The sequence below is a fragment of the Somniosus microcephalus genome, chromosome 8 (assembly GCF_052327205.1).
Source record: "Somniosus microcephalus isolate GS21.2 chromosome 8, FLI_Smic_1.0, whole genome shotgun sequence".
Taxonomy (NCBI): domain Eukaryota; kingdom Metazoa; phylum Chordata; class Chondrichthyes; order Squaliformes; family Somniosidae; genus Somniosus; species Somniosus microcephalus.
Genome location: NC_140994.1, coordinates 37,604,874 through 37,622,348, shown reverse-complemented (window position 1 = coordinate 37,622,348; position 17,475 = coordinate 37,604,874). Strand labels below are relative to the sequence as shown.

The 17,475-nt window shown below is 47.8% G+C and overlaps 1 protein-coding gene across 10 annotated transcripts in view; it reads left to right on the top strand.

The window, feature by feature from the left end:
• ate1 (arginyltransferase 1) overlaps window positions 1-17,475 on the top strand; it is a 322,895-nt gene that overhangs the window by 19,753 nt on the left and 285,667 nt on the right. For all 10 annotated transcript variants that reach the window (XR_015079213.1, XM_085994567.1, XM_085994574.1 and 7 more), the window contains exon 4: window positions 13,537-13,640. Coding sequence is in view for 9 of the 10 variants with exons in the window: in XM_085994567.1 (XP_085850693.1) it covers window positions 13,537-13,640 (104 nt within the window). In the remaining variant the exon portion in view is untranslated. The remainder of the gene's footprint in view (window positions 1-13,536; window positions 13,641-17,475) is intronic.

The window sequence follows — 17,475 nt, the reverse complement described above, 5'->3', positions numbered from 1 at the left end:
CCACAATGATACCAGGCTTTAAAGTGTTAAATTCTGAGAACAGGTTGCGTAAACTTGACTTGTGCTCCTTTGAGTTTAGAAGGTTGAGGGGTGATCTAATTGAGGACTTTGAAATGATAAAGGGATTAAACGCGAAACTATTTCATGGGATCTGGAGCAAAGGCAGGTAAATGGAATTGAGGTACAGATCAGCCATGATCTAATTGAATGGCGGAACCGGCTTGAGGGGCTGAATGGCCTCTGCTTGGTCCTATGTTGTTATGTCCCTATGAACCCATGGCCTTAATTCCAAAGGACCATGTCAGCTACCCAAAGGAAAAGGCAGTGAGCTTTTCAGATAATTTTTAACTAAATACAGCAATAAAAAATTTCAAACTTTTAACTCCGTGCTTTTTATGCACTGTAAAACCCTTTGTATTGATTACACAGGTCCCTGCCTCACCCTGAGGCTTTGAAGTTTAAAAAATACAGCATATCTTGTGCATTAGGTTGTATGATATGTAATTTGTGAACATTTTGATTTAATGGCTGTACTTGAACAGTTTCATAAAAGCATGCAGTTAGATAAAGCCTCCGAACTGGTCTAACGAGTTATTGCTACAAATTCTGTTATGCCTCTAAGGTCATGACGCAGGGTGCATACTGATATTTTCCAAGGTAAATTACCATCTCACTGTCTATCACGGGACTGCTGCGAGCAACAATCTGACCAGTGATCCTTTATTCAAGTCAGACTTTTGGTTGACTACAAATCTCAGTACCATATGCTGTGCCTGATTGAAGCCGGGGTATTCTTCCTTGTTGTGGAATTTCTGCTGGTCCTTCTTGAATTGTTTCGGCTTTGGTGAAACTTTTGAAAATTGTTTTGATATGAATCTTTCATTTTTCTTCCTTATGTCTCTTGGCCTTGGTGCACTCTTGTTTCCTCTTTCGCATTTTTTCTCTCTTTCCCTCTCTCCTCCATGCACACAACTGCACTCACGAATCAGTAACAACACAATGATGGCAATTAACCCTTTGTCTGGCTTGATGATTCCTTATATGCGGGACTTGTGTGTTTTTTTTTATTCGTTCCTGGAATGTGGATGTTGCTGGCCAGGCCAGCATTTATTGCCCATCCCTAATTGCCCTTGAGAAGGTGGTGGTGATCTTCTTGAACCACTGCAGTCCTTGTGGTGAAGGTTGTTTATCACTCAATTATTCCAAATCAGTGTTGAGAAGTTTCAAAGTCAAGTGATTGTAACCAGAATCTGGTTAGACAGTATAGGTGAAATAAGTGTCTCTTGTGGGGGAGGACAAGGAGATTGTTGGTGTCTGCGACTCTGTGTGGAGCTATGTCAACACAGTCTCCACCTGCAAGGAAGGACTTGAAATTCAAACTTGCACACAATTCTATACTGTAGACAGTTTGTGCCTTCGAGTACGGGGCATATTGGAAAAAATGACTTGATAGTTTCCCAATTCCCAGGTTTAGAAATACTCAACAGTTCTATTTTGTAGATCCTTTTTAAGCAATATTTTGCTGTGTTCTCATAATCCATAATTTATTGTTCTTGGGCTACATACAGGCATCCCAGTGAGCCAAAGTAGTTCCAAGTTAGTTTAAAGTACTGTATTTTGTAACTTGCAAATGTGCCCTTGTACTGTGTAAATCTAAAAGTACCTAATGCCTAGACTAATGATCCAGAGACAAGAAGTCAAATCCCATCACGGCAGCTGGAGAATTTAAATTCAGTTAATTAAATAAATCTGGAATAAAAAGCTAGTGTCAGTAATGGTGACCATGAAACTACCGAATTGTCGTAAAAACCCATCTGGTTCACTAATGTCCTTTAGGGAAGGAAATCTGCCGCCCTCATCCGGTCTGGCCTATATGTCACTCCAGACCCACAGCAATGTAGTTGACTCTTAACTGCCCTCTGAAATGGCCGAGCAACCCACTCAGTTGTATCAAACCGCTAGGAAAAACAATAAGAATAAAACCGGACGGACCACCCGGCATCAACCTAAGCACCGGATTCAGACACGGCAAAGGCACACCCAGCCCAGTCAATCACAATATTCTAAGGGCACATTTGCAAGTTACAAAATTCAGGAAACTCTTTGGTATCCGGCACCGACGGGACCGGGATGGTGCCGGTTGATTAAAAATCCTGGATGACGGAGAGGGTTATCTACTGAGGCTATTTTTAACAAACAAAGAATCAGACTCCTGTTATTGAGGTGTTCGGACTCCGACAGCGCCAAGAAGCTGAATAGTGGCAGTTTGGAGAACTACTCCCACTGACTAACTCGGCCACCGCGGGAGACTCGGACTCGGCAACATTTCCGGTTATTGAGGTGTTGTTTTCGGAGTATGAATTTTGCTGGTTAATAGACAATTCTGGATATTTAGGTGCCGTTTAAATGAGAGTTTCCTGTACAGTACTTGGACCTACTTTGGCTCACTGGGATGCCTGTATGCAGCCCAAGAACAATAAATGATGGCTTATGAGGGAACAGCAAAATATTGCTTTAAAAAGGATCTACAAAATGGAACTGTTGAGCATTTCTAAACCGGGGAATTGGGAAACTATCAAGTAATTTTTTTCCAATATGCCCTATATTCTAAGGCACAAACTGTCTACAGTATAGAATTGTGTGTAAGTTTGCAGAGTCCTCCTCCGTAACATCTGGGAACTTGTGCCAAAATTGGGAAAGCTGTCCCACAGACTCTACTTCTCTTCTTAGGCAGTCCCTCGGAACCCGAAGATGACTTGCTTCCACATTAAAAATGAGTTCTCAGGTGACTGATGAGTCCAATGCGGGACCTACAGTCTCTGTCACAGGTGGGGCAGACGGTGGTTGAAGGGGCGGGTGGGTGGGCTGCTTGGGTTGATGTGCGCTCCTTCCGCTGTTTGCGCTTGGCTTCCGCTTGCTCCCGGCGAAGAGACTCTAGGTATTCGGCGCCTTCCCGGATGCTTCTCCTCCACTTTGTACGGTCTTGGGCCAGGGATTCCCAGGTGTCGGTGGGGATGTTGCACTTTTTCAAGGAAGCTTTGAGGATGTCCTTGAAGCATTTCCTCTGCCCACCTGGGGCTCTCTTGCCGTGTTGGAGCTCCGACTAGAGCGCTTGTTTTGGGAGTCTCGTATCGGGCATGCGGACGATGTGACCCGTCCATCGGAGCTGATCGAGCGTGGTCAAAGCTTTGATGCTGGGGATGTTGGCCTGAGCAAGAACACTGACGTTGGTGCGCCTACCCTGCCAATGGATTTGCAGAATCTTGCGGAGGCAGCGTTGGTGGTACCTCTCCAGTGCTTTGAGGTGCCTGCTGTACATGATCCATGTCTCTGAGGCATATAGGAGGGTGGGTATTAATACTGCTCAGTAGACGATGAGCTTGGTGCCGAGTTTGAGGTCCTGGTCTTCAAACACACTCTTCCTCAGGCGACTGAAGGCTGCACTGGCACACTGAAGGTGGTGTTGGACTTCGTCATCGACGCCTGCCCTTGTTGACAGTAGGCTCCCGAGGTATGGAAAGTGGTCCATGTTGTCCAAGGACTTGTCATGGATTTTGATAATCGGGGGGCAGTACTGTGTGGCGGGAGCAGGTTGGTAGAGGACTTTTGTCTTACGGATGTTTAGTGTAAGGCCCATGCTCTCGTACGCTTTGGTGAAGGTGTTAACGATGGTTTGGAGTTCGACGACAGAGGAAGGGACGACGTTGGATCTGGACTGGAGGAGACGGGGGTTGAACAGTTTCCCGTTTGTCCTGTAAATTAGCTCCACTCCAGCGGGGAGCTTACTGAGGGTGAGATGGAGCATTGCCGCAAGGAAGATCGAGAAGAGCATTGGTACGATGATACAGCTTTGCTTGACCTCGGTCCGTACATGAATTGGGTCTGTGGTGGAACCGTTTGTCAGGATCACGGCTTGCATGTCGTCATGAAGCAGGCGGCTGATGGTGACAAACTTTTGAGGGCAGCCGAATTTGAGGAGGACACTCCATAATCCCTCACGGTTGACGGTGTCAAAGGCCTTTGTGAGATCAAAGAAGGCCATGTACAGCGGTTGGTACTGTTCCCTGCATTTCTCTTGTAATTGGCGCGCGGTGAAGATCATGTCCATTTTGCCCCTTAGTGGGTGGAATCCGCATTGCGACTCTGGGAGGAGCTCCTCAGCCACTGGGAGAAGGCGATTGAGGAGGATTCTTGCGATGACTTTCCCTGTGGCAGACAGCAGGGAAACTCCTCTGTAATTACCGCAATCAGACTTGTCACCTTTTTTGAAGATGGTCACAATTACGGCATCTCTGAGATCCCCTGGCATGCTCTCCTCCTTCCAGATAAGAGAAATTAGTTCATGAACTCGCGCCAGTAGTGCTTCTCCGCCATGCTTAAGTGCCTCGGCAGGATTCCATCTGCTCCTGAGGCCTTCTTGTTGTTCAGTTGTTGGATGGCCTTTTCAACCTCATGCCGGGCTGGGGTTGTGCTGAGATGGTGGTGGGTAGCATGCTGCGGGATGGAGTTGAGGACATTCGCGTCGAAGACAGTATCGGTTGAGATCTTCGAAGTGCTCCTTCTAGCGGGCACTGACTGCCTCCCTGTCCTTGATGAGTACCTCTCCGTTGTTGGCCCGCAGTGGGGTAGGACCTTGGGTGCTTGGGCCGTAGGCGGTCTTGACGGTGCTGAAGAATCCACGCACGTCGTGGTTGTCCGCTAGCTGCTGGATCTCCTGCGCTTTCTCCACCCACCACCTGTTCTTTAGGTCGCGAGTTAGACTAGTCAAACAACAGCCTAACATAGTCCTATTCACAGAATCATACCTTTCAGCTAATGTCACAGACTCCTCCATCACTATCCCTGGGTATGTCCTGTCCCACCGGCAGGACAGACCCACCAGAAGTGGCGGCACAGTGGTATACAGTCGGGAAGGAGTGGCCCTGGGAATCCTCAACATTGACTCCAAACCAATGTTCCCTTTAAGCTGCGCAGCACTCTGCAGCTCCCGCACATGCGCAGTATTTTGAATGGGCCGTAGGCAGTCTTGACTGTGCCTTAAAGTGGTAGCACACCCAAAAAAAAATAAAAGGGAACATTGCTCCAGACCCCATGAAGTCTCATGGTATTGGGGCAAACATGGGCAAGGAAACCTCCTGCTAATTACCACTTACCGCCCTCCCTCAGCTGATGAATCAGTACTCCTCCATGTTGAACACCACTTGGAAGAAGCACTCAGGGTAGCAAGGGCACAGAATGTACTCTGGGTGGGGGACTTCAATGTCCATTACCAAGAGTGACTCAGCAGCGCCACTACTGACTGAGCTGGCCGAGTCCAGAAGGACATAACTGCCAGACTAGGTCTGTGGCAGATGGTGAGTGAACCAACATGAGGGAAAACCTACTTGACTTCAAACTCACCAATCTATCTTTCGCAGATGCTTCTGTCCATGACAGTATTGTTAGGAGTGACCATTGTACAGTCCTGGTGGAGATGAAGTCCCACTGAGTACACCCTCCATTGTATTGTTTCGCACTACCACCATGCTAAATGGGACTGATTCAGAAGAGATCTGGTAGCTCAAAACTGGGCATCTGTGAGGCACTGTGGGCCATCAGCAGCAGCAGAGTTTTATACCTCCACAATCTGTAACCTCATGGCCCAGCATATCCCTCACTCTACCATTACTATCAAGCCAGGAGACCAACCCCGGTTCAATAAGGAGTGCAGAAGAGCATGCCAGGAGCAGCACCAGGCATACCTAAAAATGAGGTGCTAACCTGGTGAAGCTACAACACAGGACTACAAGCATGCTAAACAGAGGAAGCAGCATGCTATAGACAGCTAAACGATCCCACAACCAATGGATTGGATCAAAGCTATGCAGTTCTGCCACATCCAGTCGTGAATGATGGTGGACAATTAAACAATTAACGAGAAGAGGCTCCATAAACATCTCCATCCTCAATGATGGTCGAGCCCAGCATGCGAGTGCAAAAGACAAGGCTGAAGCGTTTGCAACCAGCTTCAGCCAGAAGTGCTGAGTGGATGATCCATCTCGGCCTCCTCCTGAGGTCTGCACCATCACAGAAGCCAGTTTTCAGCTAATTCGATTCACTCCACGTGATATCAAGAAACGGCAGAGCACACTGGATACAGCAAAGGCTATGGGCCCCGACAACACCCCGGCTGTACTGCTGAAGACTTGTGCTCCAGAACTAGCCACACCTCCAGCCAAGTTGTTCCAGTACAGCTACAACGTTGGCATCTACCCAACAAACTGGAAAATTGCCCAGGTATGTCCTGTCCACAAAAAGCAGGACAAATCCATTTCGGCCAATTACCATTCCATCAGCCTACTCTCAATCATCAGCAAAGTGATGGAAAGTGTCGTAGACAGTGCGATTAAGTGGCACTTACTCATCAATAACCTGCTCACCGATATTCCGTTTGGGTTCCGCCAGGACTACTCTGCTCTAGACCTCATTACAGCCTTGGTCCAAACATGGATAAAAAAGCTGAATTCCAGAGGTGAGGTTAGAGTGACTGCTCTTGACATCAAGGCAGCATTTGACTGAGTATGGCATCAAGGAACCCTAGTAAAACTGAAGTCAATGGGAATTGGGGAAAACGCTCCACTGGCTGGAGTCATACCGAGCACAAAGGATGATGGTTGTGGTTGTCGGAGGCCAATCATTTCGGCCCCAGGACATTGCTGCAGGAGTTCCTCAGGGCAGTGTCCATGGCACAACCATCTTCAGCTGCTTCATCAGTGACCTTCCCTCTATTATAAGGTCAGAAGTGTTAGATCCGTGGTTCAGTGGATAAAGAATTATATTGATGCTGTACATAACAAACAACAGGTCTTTACTGGAGGAGGGTCATCTCCAGACTGGAGTACAGAGGCATGCGCACAGCTTATATACCGGTGTGGTCACTGCCGGTACTACAGTATACAGGAGCTGTAAAAAGTAGTTCTGACTTAAAGCACATACACTACAATTCCTCCCTTTTTAGATTAATAATACCCCCTTAATATTCAAATAACAATTACATTTTTACACGTACATTCAATAACAAAAGTCCATTTATAGATTCAGTCTTTGGGGCGGCTTCCTGACCGTTTCGGGATAGCGCCTTTCCAGAGGTTCTTGTTCTTGGTGCAGAGGCGATTCTGACCCCTTTTCATCAGGTAGTTCATCGGGTTCCACTGCTACTGGGTCTGAAGTAGATGCTACTGGTATGTCGGGTTCATCCCCAGGTACTCGAGACATGGGGTTGACGCCATCCTGTGATGCTAAGATCTGATCGACGTGGCGTCTCACAATGTTCTCCCCAACATCCACTGTGTACATTAATGGCCCCTGCCTTGTACATATCGTTCCGGGTTGCCACTTCTCTGTTCGATAGTCACGGGCCAAGACTGGTTGCCCTACATTGAAGCTCCTTGTCGGCTTCTCGTTGATGTGCTGGAATTGTTAGTCCTCAACATTTCTTCGCACATTTGGTCTGAGCAAGTCCAGACGAGATCTCAACCTTCGGTTAAAGAATATCATGGCCGGGGTCTGGTTGGTAACTGCATGTGTCGCGTTTCGGTAGGCTAATAAGAAATTGTCCATCTTATGCTGTAGTGGAATTTCCTCGTCGCACATGGCCTTTATCGCCTTCTTAAAGGTTTGTACGAACCTCTCAGCCAATCCATTGGTGGCTGGATGATACGGGGCGGATGTGTAATGCCTTACCCCATTCCTTTTCATGAATTTTTGGAACTCGTCGGACACAAACTGTGGTCCATTATCAGAGCAGATCTGCTCTGGCAACCTGTTTCTGGCAAATATGGTCCGTAGGACTGCAATCATTTTCTCTGTAGTGGTTGAAGACATCTTTATCACCTCAGGCCACTTTGAATGAGCATCCACTGCTATTAAGAACATTGAGTCCATGAATGGACCAGCGAAATCAATATGCACCCGTTGCCATGGAGAGGAGGGCCACTTCCATGGGTGTAGAGGGGCATGTGGTGGTGCATTTTGGACCTTCTGGCATCCTAAGCAGCTCTTAGTTAGGTCTTCGATTTGTTGATCGATTCCCGGCCACCACACATAAGCCCTAGCAAGGCTTTTCATTTTCACTCCCCCCAGATGACCTTCATGTAGCTCATTTAGCACTCTCTCCCTTAACTTGGGTGGAATCACAACTCTGGATCCACACATCACTGTCCCCTGGCATACTGACAGCTGTTCTCTTCTGGATGAGAATGCTGGCAACAGTGAGTCGCCATGTGTTGGCCACCCCCTCACCGTCAATTCATATACCCGTGACAGCGTCGGATCATTGCGGGTCTCCTCTATATCCGCGTTTGTTACTGGCAATCGTTCAATTATCGACGAATAAAATATCTCGATAGGGTCCACTGCTGGTGCTTCCTCCACCGTAGGCAGTGGCAGGTGCGATAGCCCATCAGCGTTCCCATGCTGTTTCGTGCCTTTATATTCTATTTCATATTGATTCGCCCCTAGAAACAGGGACCATCTTTGTAACCGTTGTGCAGTCATTACTGGCACGCCCTTCTTAGGATTAAAGATGGAGACAAGTGGTTGGTGGTCAGTCAGCAAGGTGAACTTCTGCCCATGCAGATAATGGTTGAATTTTTTTACTCCCCATACTAGGCTGAGGGCCTCCCTGTCAATCTGGGCGTAGTTGCGCTCGGCTGAGGTTAGTGACCGAGACGCAAAGGCCACTGGCCTCTCCAACCCGTCTGGGAATTTGTGCGACAGCACCGCTCCAATGCCATAGGGTGATGCATCACATGCCAAACGAATTGGTAGTGCTGGGTTGAAATGGGCCAACACCTCTTTTGATGTGATCAATTCTTTACACTTCTGGAAAGCTCGTCTACGTTGGTCATCCCACTCCCATGGTACCCCTGTTTGCAGTAGGGTGTTCAGCGGGTGTAGTACCGTAGACAAATTTGGTAAGAACTTGTGGTAATAGTTTACCAGCCCGAGGAACGACCTCAGTTGTGACACATTTTCCGGTGCTGGAGCCTTGACTACTGCCTCAGTCTTGTCAGGGGACTTATGTAACCCCTCTTCATCGATGACGTGGCCGCAATATGAGATCTGTTTCTGGAAAAACTCGCACTTGTGGCGATTAGCTCGTAGCCCATATGCCTTTAATCTGGCGAGCACCTTCTCCAAGTTAGCGAGGTGATCACCGTCATTTTCACCCGTGACCAAGATGTCGTCCAAATAACACTGGGTCCCTGGAATCCCTTGCAGGACCTGATCCATCGCCCTTTGCCAGATAGCCGGAGCCGAGGCTACTCCAAACACCAGCCGGTTATATTGATAGAGACCTTTATGGGTGTTGATCGTAAGGTAATGTTTCGAAGCTTCTTCTACCTCCATTTGCAAGTACGCCTGGGCTAGATCAATTTTGGTGAAGCGTTTACCACCAGATAGCGAGGCGAAAATATCCTCAATTCGTGGAAGCGGATATTGCACCATGTGAAGGACTGGGTTCACTGTCACCTTAAAATCCCCACAGATGCGGATCTTCTTTGTTTCCCCAGGTGTATTACTCAACGACCTCTTCATTACGGGGACGATGGGTGTAGCCCACTCGCTCCAGTCCACTTTGGACAGTACTCCTGAACGTTCCAACCCTTCCAGCTCTGCTTCCACCGCTGGTCTGATCGCATAAGGCACTGGTCTGGCCTTCAGAAACTTTGGGCTTGCATTATCCTCTATTTTAATTGTTGCTGTTATTCCTTTTAGTGTTCCTAGTCCCTCCTGGAACACTCTTGCGTCAGTTAGCATTTTTGACAGTCGTCCAGGTGTGACGTCGTCATCCTTTTTGGCCTCCACCTTCAGTGTCTGTATGGAATGCCAATCTAAATGTATCTTCCGGATCCACTCACGTCCTAGCAGTGGTGGTCCTCCATTTGGCAATACATATATATCCATTTTAGGTATATGTCACTTTCACCCTTATTTTTCCTTTTGGGGTAGACTTTTTGCCCCGTATACGTCTTCAAGACAATCTCTGTAGCTTTCAAGGGTATGTGTGAAAATAGCCGCTTGTAGTCTCTTTGATTTATGACTGTTAGAGCTGACCCTGTGTCCAATTCCATTTCCACTTGGACTCTGTCTATCTTGAGTGTAACCCAGATAGTCTGGTGATCCTCTATTTCGGTTACATTATGTAGTTTCAGACAACCCAGCTCCTTGCTTCCGGAGTCTGTGTCACCTTTCTGTTCATCTGAACCACTGTCCATCACCTGGTGTACCTTTTTGTACTTCTCCTGTGGAGATTTCTTACTGTTGGTTTTCTTCCCAGACCTGCAGACTCTTGCTATGTGTCCTGCTTTCCCACACTGTCTGCACACTTGGTCCTTGAACCAACAATCTTTCTGGTCATGTGTTGTTCTGCTGCAGCGATAGCACTTCCCTGTTCCATAGGTCATTTCGTTGGTGCCGTATTCTTACGGTCTCCGTTGTATCTCTGCAGCGCCCCTTGCGGCTGCTTCGTGTGATACTGCCATATTGAAAGCTTTGTCCAGCGTAAGGTCCTTTTCTGATAGAAGCCGTTTCTGGGTTCCTTCACTTTGTAGCCCACACACAAACTTGTCCCTTAACGTGTCTGCTAGTCCCGCTCCAAACTGGCAGTATTTCGATAGCTTGCGCAGTTCCGTTAGGTACTCAGCATTGCTTTCGTCTTTGTGTTGGTTCCTTTTATGGAACTTAAATCGTTCTGCTATCAGCAGCGGTGTGGGGTTTAAGTGGTCCTGTAGGATTTCTACTATGCTTCCAAAATCCTTGTTTACCGGCTTCTCTGGGGTTATTAGATTTCGCAGTAACCCATAAGTTTTTGCACCCATGGAATTTAACAGAACCAGTGCTTTATTAGCATCTGGCACTTCATTCGCCCTGCAGTACACCTCAATACGTTCCACATATGTCGCCCAATCTTCGACTTCATTGTCGAACGTAGAGATACTGCCACTCTTCGGCATCCTTGGTTGTGCGTTAACTATCCCCAATGGCGCTTCCCCTTCTTCTCTGCTGGCACAAAATGGCGTCTCCTGTGCTTTCCTTCCTTCCCGTGCTCGCCCGTCTTCTCCGCTGCGGCTTCGCAAAATGGCGTCTCCCGCGCTCTTCCTGCTTCTCCGCGGCTCAATGGTGCCTCCCGCGCTCTCCCTGCTTCTCCGCGGGTCAATGGCGTCTCCCCTTGCTTCGCCCCGCGGACCCTGATCAGCCCGTGATCCCTGGCTGTGCTCTGCGCGTACTTCTCTTGATATTTGTCGACGCTGCTCAGTCTAGAACCCGGCTGTTTCTTACCCTCTCTCCGGTTTGCAGTATTTTTCCTCAACGCCGCTCGGTGATCAATCCCCGGCTGCGCCCTGCTCTCTTCACCCTCTTTGTTACCCCGTCGACGCTGCCCGGCTCTCTCTCTCTCTCTGCCGTCGGTCGGCTCCAGCCGCCGCTGCTCGGGAGGGGTCTGCTCGGGACCTGTCGTCGGTCTCTTACTGCTCGTTGTGGCTGCGGAACCAAGCCCGGCTCTCCACAGCCTCCCCAGCGAAGTTGGATCTCTGCCTGACTGCTGGGCGGTTGCTCGCGGTCGACGCCCGTGATCCTGGACTCGTTTTTTTTGTTTAATGTTGCAAGTAGAGTCGCATCAACACTCGTCGCCACTGTTAGATCCGTGGTTCAGTGGATAAAGAATTACACGGATGCTGTACATAACAAACAACAGGTCTTTACTGGAGGAGGGTCATCTCTAGACTGGAGTACAGAGGCATGCGCACAGCTTATATACCAGTGTGGTTACTGCCGGTACTACAGTATACAGGAGCTGTAAAAAGTAGTTCTGACTTAAAGCACATACACTACAAGAAGTGGGGATGTTCGCTGATGATTGCACGTGTTCAGTTCCATTTGCAACTCCTCCGATAATGAAGCAGTCCTTGCCTGCATGCAGCAAGACCTGGACAACATTCAGGCTTGGGCTGATAAGTGGCAAGTAATATCTGCGGTACACAAGTGCCAGGCAATTACCATCTCCAACAAGAGAGATTCTAGCTTCTCTCTCTTGACATTCGACGGGATTACTATCGCTGAATCCCCCACCATCAACATCCTGGGAGGTCACCATTGACCAGAAACTTAACTGGACCAGCCATATAGTTATTGTAGCCGGAAGAGCATGTCAGAGGCTGGGTATTCTGTGGCAGGTGAGTCTCCAAAGCCTTTCCACCATCTACAAGACACAAGTCAGGAGTGTGATGAAATACTTTCCACTTGCCTGGATGAGTGGAGGTCCAACAACACTCGAGAAGCTCGACACCATCCAGGACAAAGTAGCCCGCTTGATTGGCACCTCATCCTCCACCTTAAACATTCACTTCCTCCACCACCGGCGTACTGTGGCTGCAGTGTGTACCCTCTACAAGATACACTGCAGCAACTCACCTAGGCTTTTTCGACAGCACCTCCCAAATCCATGGCCTCTGCTACCCTCAAGTCGCACACCATCCTGACTTGGAAATATATTGTCGTTCCTTCATCATCGCTGGGTCAGAATCCTGGAACTCCCTCCCTAACAGCACCATAGGCGTACCTTCACCTCACAGACTGCAGCGGTTCAAGAAGGCGGCTCGCCACCATTTCTCAAGGATAATTAGGGATGGGCAATAAATGCTGGCCTTGCCAGCAACTCCCACATCCCATGAATGAATTTTAAAAAATTGAAACTCTGTATAGTTGGTGGTGTGTCGGCGTGCTTTGTAAATAATGTTCTGGAGCTGTTGTACATTAATATGCTAGCATCAATGTTCCCTCTTTTTGGTGCACGGTCCCTTTAAATTTGCTGCAGTGGCCGTGCATGCACGGTATCCTTTCCAGCGGCAGCAGCTGGTGAGCGCCCCGAGCAGGACCTCCCGATTGGTGCGCGTCCATGCACCTTGGGGGCAACATTGGCTATTGCCCATCACAGTTGAAACCTATTTGGTTGACGAGTTAAATTTAATGGCTAATTTATTCTAATGCAACATGTGGGCAGGATCTTTGCTGAAATCTTGAAATTGTGTTATTGGTGCATTAAAGGTACACCATCTAAGGCCCTTTTAATTATTAAAGCAATTCTCTCCAAGTCTGGGGCAGTCTTCATTTCAATCATCCAGTAATTAGCATCAAGAAAGAATGGCGTGAGTTTAAGGAAGAATGTTTCGTAGAAATTCGTGGGGTAATCTGAGCCATGGTATGCCCACTTCCACAGAACTTGAGAACATCCATTATCCATTTTATATATATGAAAATTGTGGCTAATTTTAATTGCTGTTTTTTAAACCTAATAATATCAAATTTGCATTAGTTACTCTGGATCAGATTTGTATGCTTAGATTCTAACCTTAATGTAATGATTTTGCTGCGGTCATCCTGAGGCTGGGATATATAAAAACAACTAGAATGTGTGCGACAAATTGCTTCTGATTATTTTTGATTTGTAATTCACTGTAAAATCATCAAAACATTCTTGTGCTGTTATCTTCCCAGGTGTCATGTTTTGGATTTTAAACTTGCCAAGTCCTCAAAGAAAGTATTAAAAAAAATGGCACGGTTTCTTTCCAAAGGAGAAGTAGCAAAAGGAGGTGGTGGTGGTGAGTATACACTATTGTTTTAAGGACAGTTGTGACTCGAATAAATACAGTTCTTATACGTTATGTAGTCTATATCATCCATATCCCGCCACTCGTCCAAATTTCTCTCTTTCAGAAGGCGGTGATTTGTTTTGTGTATCTCTTCCACTGGCCATTCTCCTTGAGTGAGCCAAGCTATTCAGTGGGGCCATCAAGCTGAGCCTGATTTTGTCTTTGCCGAGCACCCCCCAAGTGCATTTTCAGCAGGGGTCATCAGTGATCACTAATGGAAATCCTGGCTGAGTTTTGCTGCTCTTTCCGCACGCGCTCCTTGCACTAAACTCAGGAAAGTGAAGCCAATTGCGATACCATGAGATTCTGCCCTTGTTGAGATCAATTAACTTAGCTCAGACTGAAGATTGAAGCTGGGAGATTCCTGATCCTGTATGTTTCAATACCATACCATGTCATCAAGTATACTGTAAGCGCTGTCACTTATAAAGTAAGATGTGCCTATTTTCAATATATGGTAACTTGGAACTATGTATTTGCTTTCATTCCCATGTAAAAGGGGGCTGAATGTGCAACCCAAGTTACTGCTACAATATTTAGCAGTGGTCATCTCGCATCTGAAAATAAGGTATTTGTTTAGAAACTAAAACTAACCAAATAATAATTACTTCATGCTAATCTGGAATGGTACCTACAGCAAAAACATGGTGCATTTTTAAACAAATACAAATTAAAACGCAGTTTGCTGTCGCCGAATATATTACAACAACAACATATTTATATACAGGAAACGTTGTGATATCCGGCACTGACGGGACCGGCGTGTTGCCGATCTATCAAAACTGCCAGACATACGAAGTTACTGTTGAAGCATACGGAGGTTTTCATCTCCGTATCTGACAACAAACACTGTTGCTTAGCAACAGTTTCTAAAGAGTCGGCTGCAGCTGCAAGCGTCTCTAGCTGGAGCTGTTGCTGTAGCTACAGACCTTGCAGTGCCTGACTGGGGGGAAAAAAAAGAACGAGAACGAAAAAAAACTTATAGAAAACGGCTTCTGATTTTTGCCGTTAGATCGAGTATTCCGGATATACAACCTCCGGATAAACCAAAGTTTCCTGTAGCGCCTTTAACATAGTAAAGCGTCCCAAGGTGCTTCACAGGAGTATTATAAGACAAAAAATTGACACAGAGCCGAGTTTTGGATGACCTCAAGTTTACATAGGGTAGAATGTGGGAGGCCAGCCAGGAGTGCATTGGAATAGTCAAGTCTAGAGGTAGTTAAGGCATGGATGAGTGTTTCAGCAGTGGATGAGTTGAGGCAAGGGCGGAGACGGGTGATGTTAGAGGTGGAAATAGGCAGTCTTAGTTATGCCGCGGATTACGTGGTCGGAAGCTCATTTCAGAGTCAACTATGACCCCAAGGTTGCGAACAGTGTGGTTCAGCCTCAGACAAATGTTAGGGCGAAGGATGGAGTCAGTGGCTAGGGAATGGAGTTTGTGGTGGGGACCGAAAACAGTGGCTTCGGTCTTCCCAATATTTAATTGGAGAAAATTTCTGTTCATCCAGTATTGGATGTCGGACAAGCAGTCTGACAATTTAGAGACAGTGGAGGGGTTGAGAGAAGTGGTGGTGAGGTAGAGCTGGGTGTCATCAGCGTACATGTGTAAAGTGACGCTGTGTTTTCGGATGATATTGCCAAGAGGCAGCATGTAGATGAGGAATAGGAGGGGGCCAAGGATAGATCCTTGGGGGACACCAGAGGTAACGATGCGGGAGCGGGAAGAAAAGCCATTGCAGATGATTCTCTGGCTACGATTAGATAGATAAGAATGGAACCAGGCAAGTGCAGTTCAACCCAGCTGGATGATGGTGGTGAGGCTTTGGAGAAATATGGAGTGGTCAACCATGTCAAAGGCTGCAGACAAGTCAAGAAGGACGAGGAGGGATAGTTTACCTTTGTCACAGTCACAAAGGAAGTCATTTGTGACTTTGACGCGAGCTGTTTCGGTACTGTGGCAGGGGCGGAAACCTGATTGGAAGGATTCAAACATGGAGTTGTGGGAAAGATGGGCACGGATTTGGGAGGTGGCAACACGTTCAAGGACTTTGGAGAGGAAAGGGAGGTTGGAGATGGGATGGTAGTTTGCAAGGATGGAGGGGTCAAGGGTTGTTTTTTTTGAGGAGAGGGGTGCTGATGGCAGATTTGAGGGAGAGGGGGACGGTACCTGAGGAGAGAGAGCCGTTAACAATGTCAGCTAATATGGGAGCCAGAAAAGGAAGCTGGGTGGTCAGCGGTTCGGTGGGAATAGGGTCGAGGGAGCAGGAAGTGGGCCTCATGAACAAGATTGTCGTGAGCTGAGATCGGAGAAAAACTGGAGAAAGATTTGTGTTCAGGGCTAGGGCAGGGGGAAACTGTAATGAAATCTGTTTGTCTTGATCCTGTATTCGTTTTGCACTCGTGTATATTACCCTCCCCCACTGTGTATAGTTTCACTTCCTCTTTCCCGACTAACCTGGGAGGTTCCAGGTCTTGGCTCTTGGCTACGCCCCTGACTTCTCTTACATAAAGATCCCAGGATCTGTATGACTCATTCCTGTGAACCAGTCGGCGTGTTGAGATGTTAGCTCTGATCTTAGTGATTAAAAGCCAACTTGTTTAAGTCTATAACTTCTAGTTTTGTGGTTATTGAAGGCCCATCAATTTTAATCACTAAAGAATACTAGGATGGATCGACTCCTAAAACCAGAGCATCTGGACTTGGATCTACATTCTGCTGAAGCATCAAATCAATTTGGGCACTGGCTCAAATGCTTCGAACTCTTCGCGGGGGCCTCATCCGCTAGCGAGGTAGATAAACTGAGTCTACTGACTACTCGCGTAAGTCATCGGATTTATTCGTTCATCTGGGACGCCACCTCTTACACGGAGGCCATCATTATCCTGAAGGCCCAATACCAGAGGCCGGTAAACGAAGTGTACGCCAGACATCTGCTGGCTACCGCAGGCAGCGACCAGAGGAATCAATGGACGATTTCTTACAGGGTCTAAAGGACCTGGTCCGGGACTGTAACTGCAAGGCCGTGACGGCCAACGCGTACTCTGACGAATTGGTCCGCGATTCCTTCATCACGGGCCTCAAATCAAATTATATCCGGCAGAGACTGCTGGAGGAGGTGGGCCTGGACTTAAAAAAGGCAGTGGCCACTGCGCGATCGCTGGACGTGGCCCAGAAAAACTGACTCTTATTCTTGCGGCCCTCACCGTCTCCTGCGCGCCGAGGGGGCCGCCATCTTGGAATCAGCCATCTTCCCCATCCAGGTCTCAGACCAGCTCTACGCCGCCGGAGTCCCCACACAGAAGTTCACCCAGGAGTCCTACTACAGCGGCAATGTCTCGAGGCCCGAAATGCTACTTCTGCGGCCAGGCCAAGCACCCCAGACAACAATGCCCAGCGAAGGACGCTACATGCTTCAAATGTAAGAAAAAGGGGCATTTTAGCAAAGTCTGCAGGGGGAATCCGATTTCCAACTCCGTCACCGCCTCGTGCGTGCCGTGCGGGCCGCCATCTTGGGATCCGCCATCTTTTCCCGACTCAACGGCCGCCCAGGGCCCAACAGTGGCTTCGATCACGGTGGATCAATCCAGGCCACACCCGTTGACAAAATCCACGATGGACATACAGGTAAACGGGAATTTAACGAAATGTTTAATTGACTGTGGGAGTACCGAGAGTTTTATCCACCCTAGCCTGGTACGGCGGCACTCATTAACGGTAACCCCTACACGGAGCAGAATTGCTATGGCTGCTAAGCCCCACACTTCGGACATTTTGGGCTACTGT